This window comes from Dufourea novaeangliae, unplaced genomic scaffold, assembly GCF_001272555.1.
Source record: "Dufourea novaeangliae isolate 0120121106 unplaced genomic scaffold, ASM127255v1 scaffold146, whole genome shotgun sequence".
Lineage (NCBI taxonomy): Eukaryota > Metazoa > Arthropoda > Insecta > Hymenoptera > Halictidae > Dufourea > Dufourea novaeangliae.
In genome coordinates this window covers 1,107,594-1,133,829 of record NW_015374023.1, presented here as the reverse complement: position 1 = coordinate 1,133,829, position 26,236 = coordinate 1,107,594, and the positions used below count along the sequence as shown (strand labels likewise).

At 41.9% G+C, this 26,236-nt stretch overlaps 4 protein-coding genes across 4 annotated transcripts; all 4 read left to right on the top strand.

Moving 5' to 3' along the window:
• Positions 1-2,727: 2,727 nt before the first annotated feature.
• Positions 2,728-5,875, top strand: LOC107189238. Its single transcript, XM_015577721.1, has 4 exons — positions 2,728-3,355; positions 3,431-3,663; positions 3,725-4,491; positions 5,737-5,875. The coding sequence occupies exons 1-4, from the start codon at positions 2,728-2,730 to the stop codon at positions 5,873-5,875; spliced, it is 1,767 nt and encodes a 588-aa protein (XP_015433207.1).
• Positions 5,876-8,688: 2,813 nt separating this feature from the next.
• LOC107189222 lies at positions 8,689-10,188 on the top strand. Its single transcript, XM_015577707.1, has 3 exons — positions 8,689-8,792; positions 9,455-9,816; positions 9,908-10,188. The coding sequence occupies exons 1-3, from the start codon at positions 8,689-8,691 to the stop codon at positions 10,186-10,188; spliced, it is 747 nt and encodes a 248-aa protein (XP_015433193.1).
• Positions 10,189-13,340: 3,152 nt separating this feature from the next.
• Positions 13,341-14,271, top strand: LOC107189221. The gene is made up of 2 exons (XM_015577706.1): positions 13,341-13,541; positions 13,726-14,271. Exons 1-2 carry the CDS (start codon positions 13,341-13,343, stop codon positions 14,269-14,271), a joined length of 747 nt encoding a protein of 248 aa, XP_015433192.1.
• A 3,102-nt stretch (positions 14,272-17,373) lies between these two features.
• Positions 17,374-19,378, top strand: LOC107189233. The gene is made up of 2 exons (XM_015577717.1): positions 17,374-17,926; positions 19,125-19,378. The coding sequence occupies exons 1-2, from the start codon at positions 17,374-17,376 to the stop codon at positions 19,376-19,378; spliced, it is 807 nt and encodes a 268-aa protein (XP_015433203.1).
• The last annotated feature ends 6,858 nt before the right edge of the window (positions 19,379-26,236 follow it).

Genomic DNA, 26,236 nt, shown 5'->3' with positions numbered 1-26,236 from the left:
CGTTCTGCTCTGTATATCTTAATATCAAAGTGGCCAGTCTTTGTACAAAAGATACAGAGACATAGTGTAAGAAAAATGACACAAAAATTTTAATTTTGTCTTGGTACAAACAAAATAAGAGAATAAAAAGAGAACTCTTCGAGAAGTGAGATGAATCAATACGATTTTAAAATTGATTTTAAAATTGATTTCAAAATTATCCACCGAATTGTCGTTTCTGATCCCTCGAGGCATCAGCGTTGCTCCAGATATGGATTCCAATTAGCCACGGTTCTTGGGGCATTCAAATCGCTGGAAGATCGGCCACTTGCTGTCGGCGAATCTCAGACCTCGCGACGTCTTTCACGACAATTAACCTCGATACAGAAAGTTACGACTAGATGAAGTTACTTAATATTCCGGGGCGGTAGTCTTCTTCTGCCCCGTTGTTCTCCGACGAATCGTTTCGAATTTCACTCTCGTGTTCCACTTCCTTGTTTTTTTTTCTCTCCCGTCTTCTTTTATCGCGAATTCAGAAATCGTTCGGACCGGATTCGTCGAAAGTCGACGACGACCTGTTTCCAAGATCACGGAAATTCCTGGATGTTTCACGTCTGTAATCGATCGACGATCGTGCTGGATCACTTGCAAGATCGTAACAGACCGGTTCGATGAGCTGCAAAACAGTCTTCCTATTCGTTGGTTCCACTCGAGACGGAAAGAGTGTTTCGTTTTATTTCTTTTTTAGAAACCATCCGCATCGCTGTAGATCGAAGATCCAGACTGAAGTATATATTATGGAGAGAAAAAGTTCAAATCGATGGCGTGACTAGTTTTCATGCAAGAAAGTTATTAACACGGTAATACTGGGAATCTCTGGAGACTTCAACGCGTGACAAGTAGCATCGCCTCGAAGATATTAAATGTGAGTCAAAACTACTCTCTCCTGTTTCTGCTTCTTTTGTTTTTATACTGTTATTTATGACGTACAGTAACCTCGGAAAGTATATTAATGATTAACCATAAATTAATGCAATACTTTGTTAAGATGCTGCTAAAATAAGTGATGGAGTAGCTGATGAATTTCCAGTAAATGAAAATAAAAACGACGTTCATCATTTCCCTAAATTCAAACAGTTTAGGGGGAGCATTAACTTTTCGAGGAGACTATATCGTATCCTTTATTTTCAAGATTGTTGATCTATCTCGATTAATCAATATTTATCTAACATTCTAGGTATTTTTGCATTATATTCTTCCTATACTTCCAATTAGATACAATAATTCTAACGTGGATATTCATGCAAATTCATATTTTAATGAGGATTAACTAGAGACCCACTTCGTCTAATGAAAATTTCACGAAGATTATCGCATACTTTAGTCAATCTCACATTCTTAAACAGTCGAAGATCCACAAACCTGTCTCGCCATCGCGTCTTTTCTTCAATTTCTCACCGAACCATTTACAACCATCATTCCTGAAACTTCTTACATGTATACACGGTCCTTGCACTAAAAATTCACCCTTTTACGAATCAAACTCTTGCAAATCAGACCCATGATTTCGCAAATTAAATTCAACCTTGTGCAATAAAAACGTGCGAAAAAAAAACATTTTAAAACATGGACCCAAACTACAATTTCAAACCACATTTTATAAAATTATCAGCCCAACAATCCCCAACCTAAATGTCTCTTGTGGTAATGTAATAAATTAAAAAATCCTTCGTTATAATAACTTCCGTAAAAACGACTATCACAAAGACTATCATGCATACTTCACAGTCAATCTCACCATCTCGAACCCAGGAACATCCACAGACCACTCGTTACATTCCAGCATCATCGTAAAAAAAGCCAAAGTCTGCGGTCGTAGAGTTTCCATCGCGCGATAACATATTCGTCCTCAAAGCCTCTCTGCAAACCGCATCGGTCTACACACGATCGCCTCGATCGAAACAAATCGGAAGCGAAACGTTATAAACTCTGTCGTCCAGGCAGGTTTTCCGTCCGCTTTCACCAGGATCGAAGCCAAACGGGGTTGCCGAAACGGACGGGTCACGGTGCATAGGAAGCCTCCAAAAATTCCCCGACGAACGCCGCAAAGCCACACGTTTTTCGACAGTGGCGTGCGTGTAAGCCAGCTGGCCGGTTGCAGTCGGCGAGGAGACGATAATGACCTTCCACGGAACCGCTCGCGGACGGAGTAGGAGGGCCTTTGACACACTTGACGCTCCAGGTGAATTGTAGCCGGGAACGGAGTACCTCGTTGGTTAGTTTTGAGCGGGAGATCGAGCGGAGCGCGTCTCTCGAGAGACAGAGAGAGAGAGAAAGAGAGAGAAGAAAGCCGGATGAGGACGTGAGCATGCGGACCAGCTGACGGAGAACGTCGGATGGGATCGGTTTTGGGAGTCCACGATCACACGGAACTGTGCCAGTTAGAATATTTAATATTGTCAAGTGATCGACAGACAATCGTTATAAATTATCGAGTCTTCGAGGTCAACGTCTATTTGGTGGGGACAGCAAACGGAAGCACCGGAACATCCACGTGGTCGAGTGTCAATTCGATAAACTTCGAAGTGCACCGTCGTGTCCCAGTGCTGGGTGAGTTGGTCTAGATCCGAAACGGATCTACGTTTTTAGGACACGTTCGTTAATTCTGGTATCTTGTGGATCGAGGAATCTTTGAGCTCCTGACTGGTGCGGAGAATCGTGAAGAGTGATTTGATATTTTGCTCGAAAATGTACGCGAGGATAGTGGTGTTTCTGGTGTGTTGTTCGATGGTGAACGCTGGAACTGGGTTCTTCAGCTTCAAGAGCCTGAAGTCGTACGCGAGGATCTTCAATGTGGATGGTATGTTGAAGAACGAGACCGGGAACGAACTGTGGAACGGGCTGTTCAGGGACTGCGATCAGTCTGTCACGTTCTCGTGTATACAGAAGAACGCTTATTCGTATTTGGACAATGTTTTCGTGGATCGGGAGAATATCACCGTGTTCGACGGTCTGACGTTGAAGAGGAACAGTTTGGATTACGGGACCTGCCGCAGGAAGGCGGACCAGGATTCGTCGGACGAGAATCTGGTCGAAGAGTCGGGCAAGGATCGATGTAACGAGAACAGTGAAGAGGAAGAAGGGAGAGGGATGGAGGACGAACAGTCACCCTTGGAGGAAGTGACAAACGCTGTAGGGAAGAAGGCGGTGAAATTCCTGGCGACCAGGGACTACGAAATCCAACTGCCTGAATTCTTCTTCGAGGGTGCAGCAGTGAAAATTAGCCCCAAAGAGGTCGACGAGAATGGCGCCCTTGTCAGGATAGATTTCGGTCAGCGTGGGTTGGAGAGTCAAGGCAGAATATTCAAGAAAATAAGTACGATGTTTTGTTGCACTAGTGATTCTTCATCATCCAGTTAGTCTATACTAACTAGAATTCTTCTTCTTTCAGGGAAGTTCATACAGAACAAACTGCTGACAAGCTTCCTAGCATTGCTGCTAATTATCAAGCTGATCAAACTCAAGTTTATGTTCATCATTCCGTTCCTCTTCGGGATTGGTACAGCGAAGAAGCTTTTCCTGAAGCTGTTGCTCTTCTTCATACCCGCCTTCGCGCACGTCTTCAAGCTCTGCTCTAGCTACTATTCCGCCCACTCCACGAAGTTCCACCATCATCATCATCAGGTACGTATCCAGAAAGCTGATAAGAAGTTCGTTCGAAAAATTCTATTAAACCTTCTTCCAGGTCGCCCACCATCATCATCACGTACCAGTCCCAGTCCCTATCCCGACCTACTACAACAACCACCATCATCACCATCACGAGGACGAGGATCTGGACACCTACGATTACGCTCATCCCCATATCCAATACAGAAAAGACATCGAGGAGCTAAAGGAATGGGGTATAGAGCCCTACGAGGAACCAGATGACCCAACCGTGCCCATTGGCGCCGGCACAGTTCCCATTCGTACTCCGCCAGGTGTGCTACCAGCACCGTTTCCAGGACAGGCCTATCCAGCAGCCTATGGCGTTCCACAATACGCGCCGAACGCTCAACCGATTCAACCCACGTTCCCTGAAAAACGACCTCTATCCGCGCACAACTTGGCCTACTCTGCCTACGTCGACAACAATCGTCGACCACTGCTGCAACCATCCAGCCCCACCGTCAACAATCATCCCATAGTCAACGTTCCTATGAACCCTAACAGCTTGAATGCACCAACGTTACCGATCACGAGCAACGTCAAAAGTCCGTACGGTGTTTTCGCCCAGAACACAAGACAAATTTCCGCGAAGGCCGGCCAAGCAGAGGCGAAACCAGTGACGACCCAACGACAGTCCCACGAGGACGAGTATTACGGGCCGATCGTGAACAGGCTCGAGGAGATCTTCAAGCAACTGAGATTCTTCGAGGAACCGTGCCGCGAGAGGCTCGTATGCAGCATGTACAAGAACCCGACCGTCTACTCGCCACACAGCAATCTCGTTTCGAACGAACTCTCCAGGTAAGGAAGACACGATCCGGTTGATCGTCCGGGATGGGGAATTATTTATCACCAAACCGTGGGATTTTATTCGTTGAATATTTGGGCACTTAAAGAGAATAGTTGAATTATCTTCAACGCTAGAACGATCAAAGCTGTTAAAACGTCTGGTTAGTTCACTCTTACGAGAATGATTGAAATATCGTAAGTAGACTGCGGATGTTTATGCATTTATATAGTATGAAAAAGTATAACCTTGAGGAAAAATTTTTTGTTTATCGGAGTATTTGCCCTTCCAACAAAATAATAGTTTTCTCCGACATTTATTTCTATCTTCAAATAGTACTAAACCCGGTCATGTTAGGTGGGACACCCTGTATAATTGAAGAAGTTCGTCAAACTATCAATTTCCATATATTTCAACAGGCTACTGCCTTTTACCAACATGATGAATTAAAAAAACAGGTTAATTGTCGGTAGTTCTAATATTAATCGTTATGTTAACAATTGAAATTATTCACTGTTAACTACTGTCTAAAATAACTCATTACATATTCGTTGTATCAAAAAACATTTCAACGAATATCGTAGCATTTTACGATACTTCTTTGTTATGTGAACATGACCTTCAGTTCCTTCAAGGTCAATGCATCTTGTTTTTTAATACCATCATGCTATAAGTCCTTGAATTCGTCATTCAAAGCCCAAGGTCACCTTGATACCTCAAACAAGAAATAAGATATAAAAAAATCAAATTGTGTCCATCCCACGAGTTCCTTAAAATGCTACAAAATTTATTTAAACATTTTCTGACGCAATCAATAGGTGACGAGTTATTTTAGATAGTATTTCTCATCGACTCATCCTGTGTATATTCATATAGTCGAATTTCCATCATCTGGGACATCGATCACAAAGAGAAAGTTGGCCACCGCCCCAAATCACACGAATCGGAACGTCGAATCGCGTTTCACGCGGGTCCAGTCTTTTTTTTTTTTCCATCTCTTCTGCCCCCGGCCATTCCCAGCCGGACAATAACGGCTGATCGCGAGAGATCCTAACCCAGGAACTTAGTAAATCGTTAGTTCCGCCAGGAAGTAACGCGATATCTCTCGCGAGACCGTTTAACGACGAGAAATACTTCGTCCTGTTAGCCGTGCGCTAAATGACGAGAGTGACACGAATATTGGTGAACGAACGAATCTGATGTAGGACCGTGTCAGATGGCTCGTTAACAAGTTTGTAAATTTTGCTGATTTTTAACAGGGACCCGCAGGAACTGAAAAAAGCTGGGACCGAGAGCTCGTCCAGTCAGAAGTTTCACAGATACCTGAACGCTGCCAGATTGGGTCAAGACGGTGGTGATTGCTTGAGAATGTACCCGTGTCACATAAACACCGAATAAACCTGATGAAAATTTTTGTCACCGGTTACAAGACGAAGGGTCGTCGCGATAAGCTGCGCGACCAGAAACCGGGCGTCGATGTCACTTGACCGGGCGTTGAGGTCTCTTAACCAGGCGTCGATGTCTCCGCTGAGACGACCGGCTTAAGTGGTCCACTCCGTTTGGACACGTAACGAAGCTGTCTACTCAGGAAGAACCGCGAGTGCTGAATTATTATACACCGAACACGACGATAAATGGGATTCCGTGGTGCTGAACGATTATAGACTGTTCATCTCTGTCAGAATCTTTGGGATCGCAAGTGAACTCGATTTCTCGTGTAGGAAAAATGTAGACGGAACGTTTGGTTTACGAAGATAAATGTGGTTTTTGAGAATGACTTGTTGGGAGGGAATGAAACACTGATATTGGAGATTATTTGTACACTTCGCAGAAGAATTTAGGAAAAATGGGACCAAGTTTAAATGGTTGTTACTCTGGAAAGAATGGTCATATCGATATTATTAAGGAATCCTTTGATAGTGTGTAATGTCTACTTTCATTTCATACGGGAAGTTTTTAAAGTTCGCAGAGGTGATCCCTTAATATTGTTTGCGAAGTGTATTATTTTTGACAGGATTTCTATAATTACAAAAATCAGCGTAGATGAGAAAAAATACAAAAAGGATATTCTATCGAATAATAAATTTTGTGGAAATGTAACATGATTTCTGGAAATTAATAGAGCGATCGGAAACTTTTATAGGGTATATTTGGTACGAACGAAATCCTTTTTATGTTCCTTGAGAGCGTATAGAACGTGCACTCGTGGAGATATACTGATTTTGTCCAGTGTATAGAATGTTAAATCGAATGAGAAGGAGAGAATATCTTTCTCTTCGATTTAATTCGAATGCCTTGTGTTATCGATATAATTTATTTAGGATATTTATTGTTGAATGTTAGTATACGTTATCGAACGATGGATTATCGACGGTGAATCCATGAAGCCCTAATTTTTGTTAACTGGATAGATTACTATTTTAGTTTCAGCTTTTGACTGAATTATTTGGAAATTGTATGGGCTTCGTGGATTCAAGTCTCGAGATTCTTTCGACGAATTGAATAGCATTTTCCGATAAAGTGTCAATTACTGTGTAACTTATTGACACCTTGTCGGAAAAATTATTTGAAACACGAATCCGATGCATCACCGCATTAGACGAGCATCAATTCCTGCAATAGGGTTCGTCGGTTCTGTAATGGACGTGATATACGCTGGATTTACGTGGCATTCGCATCTTTTCGTTCGTCTGAAACATTTGTTAACTAATTCTGTAAGTTACAAGTGTATATTTCATGTAGTAAAATTGAAAAATAAGTTACAGTTTGTTATGATGTTTCAACATCTTCGTAATATGTCGACAGCCAATTCATTTCTCATTGTATATTATTATAATATCTCAAGAAAGAAATGTAATGTTAAATATAAGAGTTTTCTTATTTATAATCATTATTTATTGTTACATTCTCGGGTGCCATACCCAGTTATTTGTTATATTTAACGATAGACCGTGTAATTGTAGAGAATGTTATTTATTGTACAGAGAAACGTTGCTTCGATAACACTACCTCGAAGTTTCTATGTATATTATTGTTTCGTACAGAATAAATGTAAAAACAGGAACTACGGTGACGTTACATATTTTTTTAATTAACCCTCGTACTCTGAATGCAGGGTCAGTTTTACCCATCTATGACTATTATCGTATTCCTTGTAGTAATATGCAAAAGTAATAAATGAACTTGAAAATATGTACAAAATTTTATGCATAATTTTTCCTTGAACAATGCGTAACAAGAGAAATTTTACTACGGGTCTAAGTGACCCTTCATTCGGCCTGTGCATCCGTCCCAGACAATTCGTCTTTATATATCATGCAACATTCAATTACAGTTTATGGAAAATTGTTCAAATAAAATAGAAAATCAATCCTGTGTGTTTCTTCTGCAGTAGTAAATAATACAACGAGTCAACGATAAGGTATACAACAAAATAGAATTTTTTTAATTACAGTACCCAAAAAGGTAACAAATTCTCAGACATACTGAACTGGATTAATAAATATAATGCAAGTACTCAAGAACTATTCAAATTCATCCGATTCCCGTGAATACTGTAAACCAGATAAAATCACAAGTCTATATTATCAACAGTCGAAGCATGGTGCTTCGCAGGTACGTGAAAACTGACTCTTCGTTGACTCAAAGTACACTTTAACTACCACCTACACCGACAGAATATAATCAGTGACACTTTATGCAAGCCGAAATTAAATTCCCGTTTCAAATCACTTTCTATCAAGTTTCCAACGGCTACTATTATTCCCCTTTCATAGACCATTCTTACTTTCATCTATTCTCCTCTCACGATCGTCGCGTGAACAATTTCACTTTACCACGATCGGTTTTCACACGACGATTCGTGTCCTACGAATCGCTCGATAAATCGACACCGGTCGAACGTCCCTCGTCAGGGTCGCGTGGACGACTGATCGAGAAAATCCTTCGACAAATCGTCGAGAGTGTCGGGAACCGGAAGCGGCCTGAACCGTGTGGATGTCGAAACGAAAATCCGGTCCGGAGGGACGGAGAGCCGTGAAAACATCGGCACCCTAGATAATGAAGGCTTTCTTCTTTCCTTCCAGCCCGGCCACACGTACCCTGATCAAAATTCATCGGCCGTACGTGGCTACCATCGGCTATAAAACCGCGTTGTCTTCGTTCGTACCGGCATTCGGTGTTTAGCCACGCAATTCGCTCGGTTCCCCGCCATGAAGTTCCTTGCTGTCGTTGCGTCTGTGGCCCTTCTGGCGGCCATCGTTGCCGCTGAGCAATCAGAGACCACAGCTGAGGCCCTTCGAAATATTTATCACAGGTGAGACCGACAGATTCAACGATATCTTATTTATAACTCCATGCTTTCATTGAAACGAAAATATATTAAACAATGATAACAATAATGATATTACTTAAGGTTGAGGTTAGACGTCTCAATAAGTAGTGTTCCAATTTTCTGACAGGGACGTAACATAGTAGGGTAGCAAAGTAATCGAATCTTGTGTCGAGAGTGTTTGGAATGCCTGTGATTAAATAAGGACAGTAGAGAAGAAACCTACCATCCTGGTCGAGATGGAGGATTGGTGATTGGTATAAATTGTTTTTCTTGGTCCATCACCAACCCAATTCAACCTAAGCGCACTTTTGACCCCCTCGTCTACCCATACCCTATCCTCAACGTCACCTGACCAAGAACAAGGGATTAGAATACAGTTCTTATTATTGAGGCTTTCGGGTTTAAGCCGTGTTCCTGTGGAATTGTTTTCCCACCGTTTCGCAAGCATTCCAGCTAGCTTTATGATACTGGTATCAGTGTGTCTTCGATCCCCTTGCGAATCGTTGGGAAACAAATTCCACAAGGACACGGCTTACACCCGAAAGCCTCAACAATAAGAACTGTATGATATCGAGCAGTGAAAGCCTTAAATAAGGGATTAGAATGCTGAACAGAGAGGAGAATAATTAATTTCAACGTTACAGATGCGTGGACAACGAGTCGATGTTGTCCTGCGTGAAGCCGAAGGTTCTTGCCTACCTGAGCAACGCAGTCAAGCAAGACAGGATCGCCATCACGGAGGACCTAGCAGTGGTGAAGTCTCGTGACATGCCTGAGGACAGCATCGAAGAGTACTATCCCTCGCAGTACGACACCGTCGATCCAGCCAGACGAGAGCTTCTGAGGTCGATGATGTTGGAGAAGCTGGACGCTTACCTGTCCAGCCACCAGCTGGAGGCTAAACTCCCCGAAGCCATCGTAGGGTCAAATATCGTGCCCAGATCCCTCGTGGACACCATGCCGAGGAGTGTCGCTATTCCTCTGTCGGACTCATCGAACGGTCAAGGTAGGAGAGTTCTTCCAAAAGTTCATTCTTCGGAAATAGAAATATTACGATGATCGATAGACTGAAATTGATGAATCTGATGTATTCTCAGGCCGTGGATTCGTCAAGAAGGTCATGATACCGTTCCTCCTGGGTCTCAAGTTCAAGGCCACAGCCCTGGTACCGCTCGCCCTCGCTCTGATCGCCCTGAAGACCTGGAAAGCCCTCACCTTAGGTCTCCTGTCGATGGTCCTCAGCGGAGCGATGATGATTTTCAAACTTACCAAGCCTAAAGTCGCCTATGAGGTCGTCCACTATGGTCACCCACCTGTGGAACACCCTCCCCACTGGGACACAGCACCCCATGGACCCTACAGAGCTTACAGGAAGTAGGCTGAACGAAGATGACACCCGCCAACCCTCCCTACACCCTTTCTATTTAATATTTATTCGCGTTGTCGTATTTATAATAAAATTTCTTACCTGGTCTCACTGAAATTTTGTCTATCTTTCTAACCCCCTCTCCCTTCTTCCGCCAAAACGAACACGCGGCATAGCTTTCCCTTTTTATTATTTACCTACGCGACGAGAATCGGCCGAGGATCCGACCAGCGTGTGCTCGGAGATCGAGAAAGTTCGACGATCGACTTCGAGGATTCAACGGCCACGGAATAGGGGGAGGAATTGGGTCGATCGTTGTTTGGAATCTTCAAACGGTAAAAGTGGATCCTTCGATTCTACAATTTCCTTCGAAAGTCGCTGTCCCGACTCTGTCGAGAATTCGATACCGATTAGAATAAGTAAAATTCAGGAACCTGATTGATTCTAGAGGTGGTTTTTTTTTCATCGACCCGATGGTGTCAGAGGAAAAACGTGGAAAAGCGCAGACTGCAAGGTGCGACGCTGGGGAAATAGAGCTCTGGTAACGCGACCGAAGGCGACACCGATCGACAATCACTACGGCCTGAATGTTTATGCAAACTCGACCCGAAATTCCAATTACCGTTTGCTTCATTGTTACGAGCAGAAGGAAGTCGGGCAGAACGGACAAAAGTGTCTCTCGTCGCAACCCCACGCGCGCATTCTCGCACGAGAAACTCGCACGCAACGAGCATTTCTGATGCGGCACGTGGAATCTCTGTCAGATACGATCGTGGACGGCTTGATTAGGGTCACCGGAGGGTGAAATTGGGCCTTTTAACTGCGTGCACGCTCTTTAAACTGGTTGTTACGCGAGTTTCGACAGATTCTTGACAGTAATTTGACAGTAAACACGTGAGCTCTTCATTGCTTCCTACATATAGATTTTTACGATTGAATTTATAGAAATTTGTTTTTACATGTAAAATAAAAATTAATTAGACTGTTTACTGTACTCCAGATAGCTGAAAGCCATAATTGCTTTCAAACTGGCTCCGAAATATTTTATTAGATTGGAATCGAGAAGCTAGCAACTATGTTGTAAAAATTGGGTGAATGTTAATGAAACGATACGTCAATAGATCGTTATGAGTCACTAGAAATGTTTGAGAAGGATGTATCGTCGACCCTTGAATATTTGTGATACATACAGTAGAAATTTTTTAAACGACCTCATGAGAGTGGATTTTTAATATTATTAATAAAAAAAAAATACGTACTAGTTTCATGTGCACTATTAAATAAAGCAGTTGTTAATGGAATGTAGATTATTCCTAACGAGATTTTTCAACCCTTTAACACCCAGACCCTTAAATCGTTATTCCAAAATTATAGGATTGATGGATGTATATGTTGTACCTTGTTATTTTGAAGTCGAAATTATCTATACTAAACATTAAGTCCTTTTTGTAAGTTAACTCAAAAATGGTCTCAAAACGTGCACCTCATCTGTAACCCCTGAAAATATGATTTTCTAAATGTAAAATACACACTGGGTGTTGAAGGGTCAATTGAAACCCTAAATCGAGGTGAACACGTATTTGTCAATCCTTACATTCACCTATGGTACATTTGCTTCTAATTTTACAACTGCGTCGTTCGTCAATATTACCTTAATATTTAAAAAATTTTCATAAATATATTGTTCAATAAAAATATTCTAATTTCGTTAAATTCCACGAGACATGTGCAAGTGCTTTAGTAAAAGACCTAAAAAACTTCGAATCGCAGAGGGTTGAAAACAAATTGCCATCCGTAGCTAGCGAAGGGTGGCTCTGGCGGTCATTTCGATGATGGGGTGGGGAGTATGCAGGCATTAACGGAGCAGACGTGTGGAAAGTGCCGTGTTCGTGGTGTGAATGAACGATCGCGTCCAATGCCAATGTTACGGTGCCATTGGTGCCAAGGATGAAGGGTCTTCTACTCTTACTCGGGCGGCCGCGCGACTTCCGCCTAGCTGTCGTCGATGCTGTAAGACAGCTGGACGAATATTTGAAAGTTTCGGCCAGCTTATTGCGTGATCTGATTGTTTTATTGGGAACCTGATCGGGGTCAATGGAATAACTAGCATTTTAATACGACCGAATAGATATATTCAATTTGAACCCCGTTTCCTAACTCGAAAGGTCTTCGCATCCTGATGAGCATAAGGTGGAAGACGAGTGTGTATTGTACGATCTAATTATTATTATTATGTCCATATAACAATGAACACGTTGAAGACACAATATCTTCAACTTCAACCCTGTCGTCTGGAGTTGAGAATACAAGAATTCCGAAGGAACCGTGATCTTTGAAAATAAGATAGTAGTTCGTAGAATATCTGAAGCTTTCGAGATACTTTACGAATAGTCACTAAGAAGAACGAATTGTCAATAAATTACTGAAGGGTTCCAAGTATGGATATCCATCAAGATTGCTTTCACAAATGTTCGTAGATTATATCACCCTCTTCTGATCGTTGCTCCAATTACGATATTATTAAAAAACGAAACAAATTTTTGAAAATGTCCATTCTTCAATTTACTGTTACCATTCCCAACGTCTATCCTCCAACGCGATTCCATGTCCACCCGCGATCCACTTCGTAAAGTCCAACGAGTCCAAAGTTAATTACGAAGTCCCCTGGTATCGCCGTGGACATTAAATTCCATCGGTCGATTACAGCCGGAAGTGAGCAGGCCGCTGATAGAAAGCAAACTGTCGCTCATTAATATCGAAAATAGATGATCGCGTTTCGCAGCTGGTACACCATCCCTGACCCCCAGAGAGCCGGATCGTCCAGGTGCTGAAAGGCTTTCCCATCAGCTTCGCAGATCCACGGTCGATATGGTAGTCCCGTCACGATCGCGTCGAGGCCTCGATAATCGAACGCCATACTGAACGAAAAGAAAATTCGTGGCCTACCGGACGGAAGTGGGGGCGGTGTGCGAGCGCGTTTGGGTGGCTCAGCGTACGGGGACGTAAGACGCCGACGATCCGACGATACGGGGGCTTCGTATAAATAGCCTGGACGCCCAACCCAACGGCATCAGTCGTTTCCAGACAATCGTCCACGAGCAAACACACCACCAACAGCCTTCCCACAAAGGGCACCACCAGTCGACCAATCTCCGCGTGAAACCATGAAGCTCATCCTATTCTGCGCCCTGTTCGCCCTGGCGGCCGCCCAGCCGGCTAAGAACGATCTCTGGAAAGGCAGCAGCATGGACCAGATGGTCGACCAGACCAAGATCGAGTGCGCGCAGAAGAACGACGAGGTCTCCTGCATGAAGTTCAAGGTCCTGAATCTACTCGATCAGATCTTCCGCAAAGACAGCTTCAAGGTAATCAAGGCCTTCAACCGTAATAGGTCTGACATTGACAATCATAAGATTGTTCAAACTTGAGGTTCCACTTTTACTAGGCCTGGTCTGTTGTTCCGAAAGTCGTATCGAAATGGAAAACAACAGGTTGAACGAGGATCCCCAGGTGTTACGTTACTTATTCTGATACTTTCCCTATTCGCAGGTTTCCGAGACGGTGGAAGTGACTCGTAACGCGTACCCCGTCGAGGAGGTGTCAGCTCGTGGAGAGGCCTCTTTCTTGGACACCGTGCAGAGCTACCTGTCCTCTCACGACGTGACCTTCAAGCTGCCGATGGACTCCTCCGTCAAGGTCAGCGCCAGGAACATCGACGACGATCATCTCAGCTTCGACGTCAAGTTCGGCCAAGGTCGCGCCGTCGAAGAGGCCCGTAAATCCAAGCTGAAGAAGGTCGTCATTCCTATTCTGGTGTTCGTCCTCCTGAAGGCGATGACTCTCATTCCCCTGGCGATCGGTGTCCTCGGTCTGAAGGCCTGGAACGCGCTTCAGCTCTCTTTCTTCAGTTTCATCGTCTCTGTAGGGATGGCGATTTTCCAGCTGTGCAAGAAAATCGCCGCTGACGGACACGGGGCACCACTCGCCGCCCACGGACCCTGGGAGTACCAGGCCCAGTACAGATCCTTCGAGGAGGACCAACCGTCGTCCCAGTACGCGCAGGATCTCGCGTATGCCGGACACGCGCAGTCGTGAAACATGTCCCGTTCGTCTAACTTGCGACTTTTGTAAAATACCTGTCTTCCGTTTCTCCTCTGTATGTTTTATTTAATAAATTATTACCTGCAATTTAAACCTGGCTTGGTCATTCCCTTACGATTTGGGGACTGGTAGGCAATCACTTGTTATAATTCGATGAATCCTTGAAATAATTATATATCCTATAAGTAATTGTTGGTGGAGGAAAATGGAAGTTGAATTGTGGGCGTAGTTATCACTTTCAGAGTTGGAGATTGTAAATATGTTGGCGAATCGATGGCTTTGTGTTTCTGAATATTTGATCTACCAGGTTTTTTTTCTTCTTCTGCGAGTCCTATTTGTCGACAGAAGTATCTGTTCTCGTATGTCGATACTTTACACTTTGGTACTACAATATATATTCGAATACACCATGCAGTAATTGTTTATATATCTGTTACATGAAGAAATATATTGAGAAATAGCAAGACTATGGATTTAAGGGTTAATTACATCGTAATCCAAAAATGAACTGAAATTTCACGTTTCAGAGCTCTTTCAGTTCATAAAAATAAAAATTACAAGAAGCTTACTTTCAAAAAAAAGTTTTTAATTTGTTGTATATATATGCAGAAATATTGTTTATTAAAAATTCAACATATACATCCTATTGTATGTTATTTCCTTAGTAATTTTCGAAAAATTGAGCTATCTATGTATCAACAGAAGAAAATGGTTGTCATTTAAAAGCGGTTTACTCAAAATGCAGTAGTCAAAATCGGTACCAGAAATAGGTAGAATATTTTTTAACCAATTTGGATCAAACTTTGTGGGAATATTCTTGAAACTAAAATCTAGTACTTGACGAAGCAAATGTTTGATTCCTGCATTTTTTCTTTTTTTAATAACCAAGGAAGTTAAAAGTTTATGTCGGAAACTACAAGTTTAAATTCAAACAGCCTCCATTTTGTAAAATATTGACATTTTTAAACGCGGCTTGGTCAAGTACTAGCCCTTTTTATCTACTTTAATATGAAATTTAAAAAACTTGATTCAGATAAAAGCCCACTGAAATATATCTGGTACAGCATATGGTGTTTTAATGAAATGGGTTATAATCATTTTCTTCTGCTGAAAGATATATAGCACAATTTTTCAGAAATTACTAAGAAAATAACATGTAATAAGATGTATATGTTAAATGTTTAATAAACAATAATTCTGCATATACAAAACAGTTTTTTTTTCATTTTCACTCTTATATAACAGCTCAAAGGTATATAAACGCTTACTCAAATGAATAACAATACTAAATGTCGCGAATCCTCTTCCTCAATTGACGGGGCTCGAGCCATCGGTCCATTGCGTCGAAAAAAGTCCAGAACGTGAAATTTTGTCCCCTCCGATCTATCGCTAAATCCACGGATTCCGGTTCTGCAAGGAGATTACGTCGGATAATGATCAGACGCGAGGCACTCCGTTTGGGACCGGAAGTACCGCTTTGTCTTTTCGCTAAATCCACGGATTCCGGTTCTGCAAGGAGATTACGTCGGATAATGATCAGACGCGAGGCTCTCCGTTTGGGACCGGAAGTACCGCTTTGTCTCGCGCTTGCTTTTGTAAAATGGAAATCCAGTTTGCTTTGCGTCGCGACCTGCAGTTTGACGCTTAACCTAAACACATTTCTTTTCCTCCGGACACTTTATGAATTGTAAGCACGATATTCTGTATGTATGAAGTTGAAATTCTAGTGTGACGACAGGTTTCGAAGGTTTTGTGTAATTCGAAAGCGTCGTTGCAGATTTTCACTCATTCTATATCCTTCGAATATTTACGACTTCGTTTCAATTTCTTCTCGGTTTTCAAGTAATTTCATTGTTCCAGGTATATACAACATTGTCTTAGCTAAAGAATAATCATCCGATAGGGTGGAGTCTAATTAATTATGTAGATACTATAAAATTATCCAGTCGAAGTATTGTAATTTTGTTTACCAGTTTGATGGAACGTAATGGAAATTTACTTCGTGACTGTTCCAAAGCAGAAAACCAAAGAAAAAACGACGATTAACTTGTCCAAAAAATACATTCAATTCATGTCGATAAAATAATACCTATAAACCAGATCAAACGATTTTTCCAATAAAATGGTAACGAAGACACCTGTGCTCAAAACGCTCCAAATCTTCCGAACGACCGACTAGTTTAATAAATTAGTAAACGACCATTAAGTTAAGGTGGCATCGAGATCGTTGATATGTTCTATTAAGCCATAATCCAAAAAAGGATGTCAAACACCGACCTAAACAAAAACGTCTAGATACATATCACGATACCCAAACAAACCACCAATAGTAACAACAAAAGACCAAAATACCAGCCTGACCAATAATAATTCAATCCTACAACAGCTTCATCGAAACAAATCCAGCCGAATGGACGTCAAAAGTGTCCCGGGTCCCCAAATACGCGTTACCGTTCCAGCCGGGGACCGTACAACGAGAACGGTTAACCCATTCTCCAAACTGAACGATCGTAGATGGTATACGTACACGCGACGGCACGAGGACAGAACGGGGCGTTAGAACGAACACGCCAAGTAAGAGCAGACAGACGGCGCGAAACGTGGGGCGAGTTCCGTTTCCCGTGGTCATCGTGAGCCACGGTCGCATGCCATCGTGTACACGAGACCGACAATCGTTCCGCGTACGTACACGCTTCTACAAGCTGTTGGGACGCGTGCACGCACGTAGTCGTGGCGGGAAGGGGGCGGAAGGTGAAGTAGAAGGAGGGGCGGAGGGGCCATCGCGAGAGGGAAGGTGGAGAGGACACGCTTCTATGTGCCAGTGAAATTTGAATAATTTTCCTTCGATCGTCAATTCCCGGCATGCGCGACCGAATAACATAGATTCGCGGGGGGCAAATTAAATAAAAGGGGCGGGCCACTCCTCCGTCAGTCGCAGTTCGATCGCCGATCGCTCGCTCGCACACGCAACGGGTGGACGATCGATCGTTTTCTTTTTTTTCATTTCATACGTTTGTCAGCCGAGAAACAAATCATCGCTGGAGGAGCAGCAGCGCCACCATCGAAAGTTACCCAAGGTTCGATCAGACAGAAAGGATGAGGACATTCATACCGGTAGCCATTATCCTGATGGCAGCAGGCTCCCTAGCCAGCCAGGACTTCCTCTCGAAGTCCCTGAACGAGTGTATCGCCGCTGATTCATGGACAACGTGTTTGAAACACGAAGTGCTTGGATACCTGGACGACAGACTTGGGACAAATACCGAGGCCAGATCACTGGATACCGTCGACGAAGCCATCGTTGCTAGGACCTTCAAGTATCTGAAGCGGTTCGATTATGGGATCGATCTGCCCTTCATCGATGCCAGCTTGAAGTACAGACCCAGCAGGAGCTTGGCCGATTTGGATGTAGAGTTCAAGGAGAACGAAGTGGCTACTAGCCAGGCACGTGGAATCCTGAAGAAGAAGCTGTTGTTGCCGTTCTTGTTGCTGCTGAAGCTGAAGATGAAGGCGCTGATGCCCATATTGGTGGCCATCGTTGGACTGAAGGCGATGAAGGCGTTGGTACTCTCGAAACTTGCTATCCTTCTTGTGATTGGGTTCATCGCTGTACAGTTCTTCAAGAAGGGTGGAATGATGATGCCGATGGGTACGTACTAGTGTCGATTTTTTACTCTAAATATTTTATTCGTGTTAAGAGTAGTCGTCACATTCACACGTGTTGGCTCTGGATATATTAAAGGAGTCTAGAAGCTTGATTTTATCCACGAGAGTCCATAAAATATAAATTTCTGCCATTTTTAAGGTATAATAAAATAATACAGTACCGGCGAAAATGATGGGACCAGTTCCAGATAATTAAAGAAAGGGAAAAATATTATTCTGGAAAGATTTGATGAAAGTAAATTCCTAAAACTGGTCAAATTGGAAATACTTTGTGTATGTAACTTACTATGTTAACTTTTATTACATCCTAGAAGAATAACGAGTTACTGTTCCATCAATCATATACTCTGGTTCCATACTATTAACCGATAGAGTAAGTCATGTGGCAGAATATTAGATCAATCATTCGTTTCGTTCATTTAAGTTGAAAGTGACATTAACCCATTTCGTCCCAAGTTCAGAAAACATCATTATCCGAGCAGTTGTTCCTCGTAATTGAACTAAATTTGATATAATTAGAACATAAATAACTTAGATATTCCATGTACACAACATAACAAAAAATGGGTTAATGGTATCATTACTTGGGCGACTTCCACACGTGATAAAGCGCCATCTTACAAGGGAAGGCACGGAAGTGTCCCCCTCCGATTTCGATGAAACTTTATATGTCTGTTAAGCAGTTAAAAATAAGGGATACGTATTTTTTTTATCGGCTGAGACACGACTTTAAGGGGTGAAACCACCCCTCGAAGTTTTTCCAATCCGAAATTTTTGTATTATAAACAAATTATATTTTGGACAATTTGTTAACGTCATATTATTCTACATAAAAAACCGCAAACCTCGTTCATTAGAAGTTTTCATGTATCTCCTCTAGTTATCGAGATAGTACTTTTGGGTCGAAACTTCGAAGGGTGGTTTCACCCCTTAAAGTCGCGCCTCAGCGGATAAAAAAAAATACGTGTCCTTTATTTTTGACTGCTTAACAGACATACAAAGTTTCATAAAAATTGAAGAGGGAGATTTCCTTGCCTTCCCTAAAATCGTCGAAGGCAATTCGACGATTCGGTACCAAATTCGTTACCAAATCTCGACCTACGATCGAAACACGAGCAACTACTTTTCCATTTCACTAAATGAAAAGAAAAAAGTGAAAACAGTGAAACTCCCTGTCGCAGGAATGTCGATGGAACCGGCCGCGCCGGCATACGGAGCACCTTTGCCCTCAAGCACGTCGAGCTACGACCCAGCCGCGACGTGGGACGGAAACGGGCCGTACTCCCGTGTCTGGACGCCGACCAACGGTGTGGAGGGCCAGAATCTCGCGTACTCTTACTACTCGCCCGGTAGCAGCTCGAGCTCCTACAATTCCGGCTCGTCCTCGTCGTCCTCTTCGTCGTCAGCGAACTCGGCCAGCTCCTCGAATTACTAAAAAAAACTCTCAAACACTCAAAACGTTCATCCACCCCCCGATTAATTCATTTTTCTCTAACGACCATGTCGATCGAGAAATAGAGATAAAGCCCAAACGTGGACACGACCAAAGAAACGCACGCCAAATAACACACTGAACCCCGTATCACGTGATCGTCGATCATCGGTGGTCTGAATTAGGAGATCGATCGAAGACTGTAGGATGTTGCCTACCACTCATTTGCGCAGAGAAGTTCCGTGTTGTTCGTTCGAGAAATCGGATGATTTTATTCGATTCAGTTTTGTAGAAAGTCGTGGGAATTCTTTCGATTCGAGATCTCGACGAGATGGCGGAACTTTTAAGGTGCGTATCCACTCGGTGCGTATCCTCGTATCGTATTACCGTTGTGTACCAATGTGGACAAATGAAAATGTATCGTATGGTGATACGCTATAATGATACGCTATAATGATACGCTGCAATGATACGATACGTTGATACGCAACAAATGGATACGCACCTTTAGATTCTGCTTTCGTCCGACCCGTGTACGCGAGGGTGGAGTGGTTAACCAGTAGGAAATTATCACGACTCGAGAGAGGAGGATACACTGGCACGATTGACGACGAGTACGAGGAGTTGATACGGAGCTGTGTATAGATTGAGTTTTTTTGTTGTTATCACCGAGCGCCAGGATGCACATGCGGTTTTTTAGGCAGTTCTCGGCTTATTTATTTGCTCCCGCGACACGATTATTTATTGTCTCCCCTCGCATTTTGTTAATAAAAGCATTTGTGTAACGAATATCGTTTTCCTTTTCCTGTTCACCTGATCATAAGAACAATAATGTTTCTCAGTCGAGATAATTATCGCGACATTTCGTGTGAATATTATGAATAACCTAGACCTGACGGGATGAAAGTATATGATAGTAATTAAATAGTAGTAATTGCTGACGTAGTAATTAATGAAATTAATAGCTGATGAATTTTTATACAGTATATTAATCGAAAATTTTGTTAATCAGAGAGAAAGAGACTCACAATCAGTACACTTTCGTTTATTCAGGTTAACTTCTCGAGGGATACTGATACATATGTGTACGATTAGTTTCCCTTTCATTCAAGCATCATTTCAAAATTGTAATTAAATCGTCACTTGGAAATTCCCCAACAAAAAATGACATTCTACCAATTGATTGTCGGTAATAAAAATAATGTGAAAGATATAATGTTTCTGGTCTTAATAAATTCGTTCCTGATGCGGTTAAGGAGTGAACACAAGCGCCAAAGAGTATGCCACACTTTCTGCAACTATGCAGGTCTGGCTGTCTCAAATAAACCACTTACAAATGAATTATTATGAATCAATCGCATATACAAATTGATTTAAGTGAATGGCAGATTTTCCTTATTAGACGAATTAAGTCGTTTTCATGGAAATGTACAAAAAAAAATGACCTACAAAATAATGAAAATGATGTGTCTTTTAACAGCACAATTCGGTATTTAAGTTGCATTAATCATAATTATTATTTTTGTTCTTCATAAATAAACAAACTACAGTACAGTATGTAACAAATTACTTCTTGAGGCGATCGGTAATAACACCGACTGTGCCAAGAATTGAAAATGGTGCAGGTCCCTCCACTACCTGGCCCGTTTCGTAGCTGGTAAGTCACCCGAGACCTCGAAATAACCTTCACTAGCTTCAGGACACCTATCGAGGATGGCGCCACATTTGCATCTAGGAAACTCGATATATTATCTCGACATATAAAAACCAATTTTAAATATTACATTTAATTTTATTTTTAATACAACATTTCGTAACCCAGTGTCTAATACGCTATTCCAAATATTAAACATATATGTATAAAATTACTTTAAAGAAAAGTGGCTCTGTGACAATACCCTTTTTTCTCACCGTATATATTTCACAAGATAGAAGGAAAAACAATTTTCGAATAACATTGACGCACAAAATAAATGAAAATAAATGAAAATAAAGAATAAAAACGTAACGAGAATGAATTAAAATTTCAGTAAAGTCCATCAGAATACTGTTCCTTACTGCCCATAAAACTTGAAGATCCTCCGAAATATAGACACACCGAAAGGGTATACCTACCGAAAACGGCTCTCTGGGTCTCCATTATAACAAAAGAATGACGGTAATCTGCCGTTTAACAGCTTTACGGGACCCTCCGTCGAAGCAACCCTTTCGTCGTGTGTCTTTAACGACGCGCAGCACGAATCCTCCCTTTCACCTGGGGTATGGGAACAACAACCCTTTCACCTTTCTTTCCGCTGAAAAAACCGCACTGACCAGTAAACGCAGTAAAAGTTTATGGCCCGCCGAGGTGGGCTCCAGGTAACGCTCGAGTGTCGAAACGGACCGAAAGGGTTGGGTGGGACAGAGACGCGCGAGTAGCGTAATCCTCCGCGTTATACAAGAAAATCGACATAATCCGCTTTGGGTCTTAGCCCTTTTCACCACTTGACCGCAGGATTTCCGTTCCTGCCGGAATAAACTCGCCTGTAAACGAGGGAAAGTGGAAAGGATTGTCCTGAAAGGGTGTCCCCCTCCGAAGTTGCGTGGATGATGGAGTACTCGTTGATGCAACAATTTCGGGGGTTTTCGAGGCGAAATTCATTTCTCGATTGGGTAAATGACCCTATTACTGCCAGTGTCCCTAATACTACAATTTTATTTATTTTACTTAATAAAAACGTAACGTATACTAAGTTGTGTAGAAAAAAATTGTATTATTAAATTGGGACTGTGATTTACATAAAAATGAAGAAACACACGTACTTGTGTGTACTCTGTATTTAAAAATTAATGTTGAAAGAAGAAAGTGCAATTTGAGCGTCAAAAATATGACTACGTAAGTAGGAAGTGGTGGCGAAACAATACTAAAGGACTTATAATTATTGCACAAAATGAATTACTTTAATTGTTAATTAATTCTTCGTATTTAATGTGTAAAATTATTTTTCTTTAATGAAAGATATGTTAAATAATATTATGTTGCAAAGTGAGACGATGTTTATGTTAAACAGCTCGTGAAATGATTAAATGAAGTTAGGCTAGAATCTTAAGGGAGCAGTAATTGGGACACCTACAACATTCGGAAACATGTTCCAGTAATTACAATTAGTAAAGTGGGGCAATAAGAATCTTCGAGTTCGATGATCCGATAATACGATCCTCGTGATTACGAATAATTGAATTAAATACATGTACATACGTAATTTCTTCGAAGAATTTTTCAACTTCCAATAGTCTAACGAACGTATTAAAATAGCTTTCGAAAGCGTAGATGCCACAGCTCGAAAAGAAATGCGATTTAGTAAGTGGTACATGATTAGTACGCGAAAAAGTGCTCGGAGACCTCGAGACGAGGTGAATAAGCGACTAGCCAACCACGCATATTAGAAATAATTAAATACGAATTGCACGTTTGCGCTTCCTTAATGAATTTTCAACCTTCTGATAGTCTATTAAAGGTATTGAAATAGTTTTTGAATACGTGGATACCGTGGTCTGGAAAGAAACGCGAATTAATAAGTGGTACGTCATTAGTACGCGAAAACAGTCTCTGGAGACTTCGACGAGTGGATGAGCGCGATCGACGCAGTAGAATTTCAATGCTCCCAGGCGGATAACACTTTCCACGATTTACATTCCCTTTGTTTTTAATAGACTGCGGAATTTTATGGAAAATTACCGTTTTCCAAAGTGACTTATAGAGATAAGAGCAAATGTAGTGTTTCATACACTTATAGAGCTGCATAGTATATACAGGGTGCTCGCGATAATTTGTACCATCGTTTTTTTCGTAAACAGTAAACAGAAAAAAACCGAAGGGGAGGCAGTTGTAGTATATTTTACCTGCCCTTGTATGACCCTGAAGACCATACTATACTACATAGTTGAACTCGTCTTAATGTCCGCTTTCACATGATGTAAAAAAATATGTAGCATTCCATTAAAAAAAATTAAGGTCCCCTTTATTTCTAGAAAAATATTGAAAATACAAAAACCTTATACATGCTATCATATTAATAGTAAAATATGCTACAACTGCCTCCTCTTCGGTTTTTTCCTAATGTTTACTGTTTACGAAAAAACCGATGGTACAAATTATCGCGAACACTCTGTACATAAGTGCACAAAATCCGCAGTCTAATTATTTTACCCCGTACATTCAACAACGCGCGATTTACGAGTGTTTCGTGTTATTCCAGAAAATTGATGGATTTTACCCAAGTGAAGATTTACAAGTGGAGATTATCGCCTCGCTTTCCGAGCGGGTTTTAACGAATTCCGAAAGAAAAGACCGGTTCCACGCGACGGAAGGGAGAACCGAGCACGGGGCTCAACCCTTTTTTCCAGAAACCTTCTCGGGTTCGCCGCGGCCTCGTTTGTACCCCGAATCATCGTCGTCATCGTAGGAAGCGATCCCGTGGTTCTTTTTTTTTTTCTCTCTTCTTCGTCTTTTTTTCTTTCATTTTTTTCTCTTTTTTCGGGCCGACACATTCTCACGGTCCACCGGAGGCGAACTGCCTCCGGTGTGTTCTTCTTCCTCGTTTCCCATTTTAACGGATTCACGATCTACATTGTGCAACCCGCTAACAAAGCGTTGCTAAACAGCCCCCGGGGACTGCCACGTTCGCGCAACAGTTTTCCCATATAATAATCCCACTCGAAACAAGGCCGACGGGAAAACACACGGGTTTTCGAGCGAAGCGATTTACGCTTTTACCGGTTAACGTATCGCTGGCCGATTCCCGCGAGCGAACGCACGCTCGACCGTGTAAACGCGTCATGGTTCACGCTCTTTGCGATCATCGGGCCCTGACGCAACGTTCGTGAATTTCGTAGGGAAATGCGGGTCAACCGGACCATTCTGCTGATGGATGCAAGAAAGTGTCGCGAGTCAGTTTCGAGAAAAATACAGGCAGGTGTGATTAGGTGCAATTTAACTGTGTTGAAGTCTGTAGAATTTTGTAAAAATTAGTATACGATGGGAAATATTGTTTGCAATATTAATATATACTGGGTGAACCACGAATCGTGATCAGTAGAAATTACTCTGTTATTAGCACGGTTTCAAGAAAGCTTTAACGTGATTATAACAAATTTCTTTCCAACTTCCGTTTTTTCATGATTTTTCAAGGTCAACTTTAATTTTTTTGCAAATTCACCTATTACTTTTTTAAGCCTATCTGTTAGAGGATTTCAAGACGAATTCGGTAAGTATCATAATATTTTTTAATTGAACTTTTGCAAGGAAATTGAAGGTTCGTCCTGGGAGAAAAGAAAGTTTTGTCCTGAATTCGAATTTTCGCTTCCGAATAAATTTCGTCAAGCTCGGACCTTTCTAGTCCGCGATCGTCCCACTTACGTCCACCACTCACCACGCGGCAACCGGAGCCAGTCGCAAATGTCAACGCGGCATAAGGGAAAAACCAACCGTAGGGAAGGAAAAAACCGTTGCTCAAGACGATTTTGCAAGTTACGGCTGGGATACAGTTCATTGCAGTCCGTTCGTGGCGCGATTCGATGCGCGAGGAAGCGTCAAATGTCACATATCGCGACGCCGATTAAATGTCGCCGAGCGGAGTCCTCCGCTCGCTGGACGGCGCGCAATGGTCGAAATAATCGAATTAGGTTGGATAAATGTACATGAAAACTTTTGATCATCTGTAATCGTTCTAGCAACGAGATTCCACCACAGACTTCTCAGCTAATTTGATCACCTCGAATAATGATTTAACGGTTAATTAATTAAACACTTTATGAAAATTTTGAGACGTGGAACTTAAATGGCATTAAGGGCCGTATCTTATAAGGTCCGTGCTGTTTTTGTGGGTGTAGGCATTTCAGAGGTTTCAAGATCACCTTGATTGTTTTTTAATGGAATGATCTATTTTTTGTATGATAGATCGATAGAGTATCAAATTCTGAGTACCTATTTATTGAACAACCTGTATAAAACAGAAATAATATTACGAAGAGCATAATATAACCAGTGAGTAGAAGATCAAACCGATCGAGGCGTGCTCTAGTAACAAGAAAATCGAGAAGACGGTCGATCTTCACCTTCATCAAGAGTATCTATCGATTTAATAGATGCGACAATTTTCCATAATCCCTGGTAAAAGATAATTGTCTCTAAAAGTTGGAGTCCCGAATGATCAAATTAACTATACTATTACTAATGTACCTATTGTTGTTGTCAATGTTGAGGAAATTAATTATTCGTATCGAAGAGGCATAGAGTCGCAATAATGGGAAAGAGAATGACTCGAGATGATGCGATTTTTTTTGGAATGCCTAATGAATTGGAGGAGGGCCGTTCGGCCGTTGTAGAAAAGACGAGTCGACGAAACGAAATTACGCAATTCACCGCAAGCCGCACGTTGATCGCCGTCCCCCTGTGTATCGATGCAACGAAGATCGATTTCTCGTTATGCAATCGGTGGAAAGGGGGTGGGGAGGCACGGTGAAAGACCGAGGGCCGAAAGAAAGTACGGGTGAACCGCTGACTGAGGAACTTTCCTGTCCGCTCCTCATACGACGTGTGTCCCAGATCCCGTACTTCCTCAAAATATAACATATTATTGCTGCATTGCAAATATCGATCTATTTCTTTCAATTTCTTTTGTTCGTATCTTTCTATCAAGCATAGAAATAAATTCGAAATCTCATTAAATGTTTATTAAGACTGGTGTAATCAGCTAAAAATGAATGAATTTTTAGGAAGAATTTGGTAAACCAATCTCGTTGAAATTTTGAGAATACTTTCTAGTACAATTAAACAGAATGGAAATAATTTTTATTTTCACGACAGATCCATATATGTTA

Bases quoted from the DNA above. Each gene is read 5' to 3' on its own strand.
- LOC107189238 (XM_015577721.1), top strand. From the start codon at position 2,728: ATGTACGCGAGGATAGTGGTGTTTCTGGTGTGTTGTTCGATGGTGAAC. The intron at 3,356-3,430 runs GTACGATGTTTT...TTCTTCTTTCAG, and splicing joins CAGAATATTCAAGAAAATAA to GGAAGTTCATACAGAACAAA. The intron at 4,492-5,736 runs GTAAGGAAGACA...GATTTTTAACAG, and splicing joins GTTTCGAACGAACTCTCCAG to GGACCCGCAGGAACTGAAAA.
- LOC107189222 (XM_015577707.1), top strand. From the start codon at position 8,689: ATGAAGTTCCTTGCTGTCGTTGCGTCTGTGGCCCTTCTGGCGGCCATC. The intron at 8,793-9,454 runs GTGAGACCGACA...TCAACGTTACAG, and splicing joins CTTCGAAATATTTATCACAG to ATGCGTGGACAACGAGTCGA. The intron at 9,817-9,907 runs GTAGGAGAGTTC...ATGTATTCTCAG, and splicing joins GGACTCATCGAACGGTCAAG to GCCGTGGATTCGTCAAGAAG.
- LOC107189221 (XM_015577706.1), top strand. From the start codon at position 13,341: ATGAAGCTCATCCTATTCTGCGCCCTGTTCGCCCTGGCGGCCGCCCAG. The intron at 13,542-13,725 runs GTAATCAAGGCC...CCCTATTCGCAG, and splicing joins TCCGCAAAGACAGCTTCAAG to GTTTCCGAGACGGTGGAAGT.
- LOC107189233 (XM_015577717.1), top strand. From the start codon at position 17,374: ATGAGGACATTCATACCGGTAGCCATTATCCTGATGGCAGCAGGCTCC. The intron at 17,927-19,124 runs GTACGTACTAGT...TCCCTGTCGCAG, and splicing joins TGGAATGATGATGCCGATGG to GAATGTCGATGGAACCGGCC.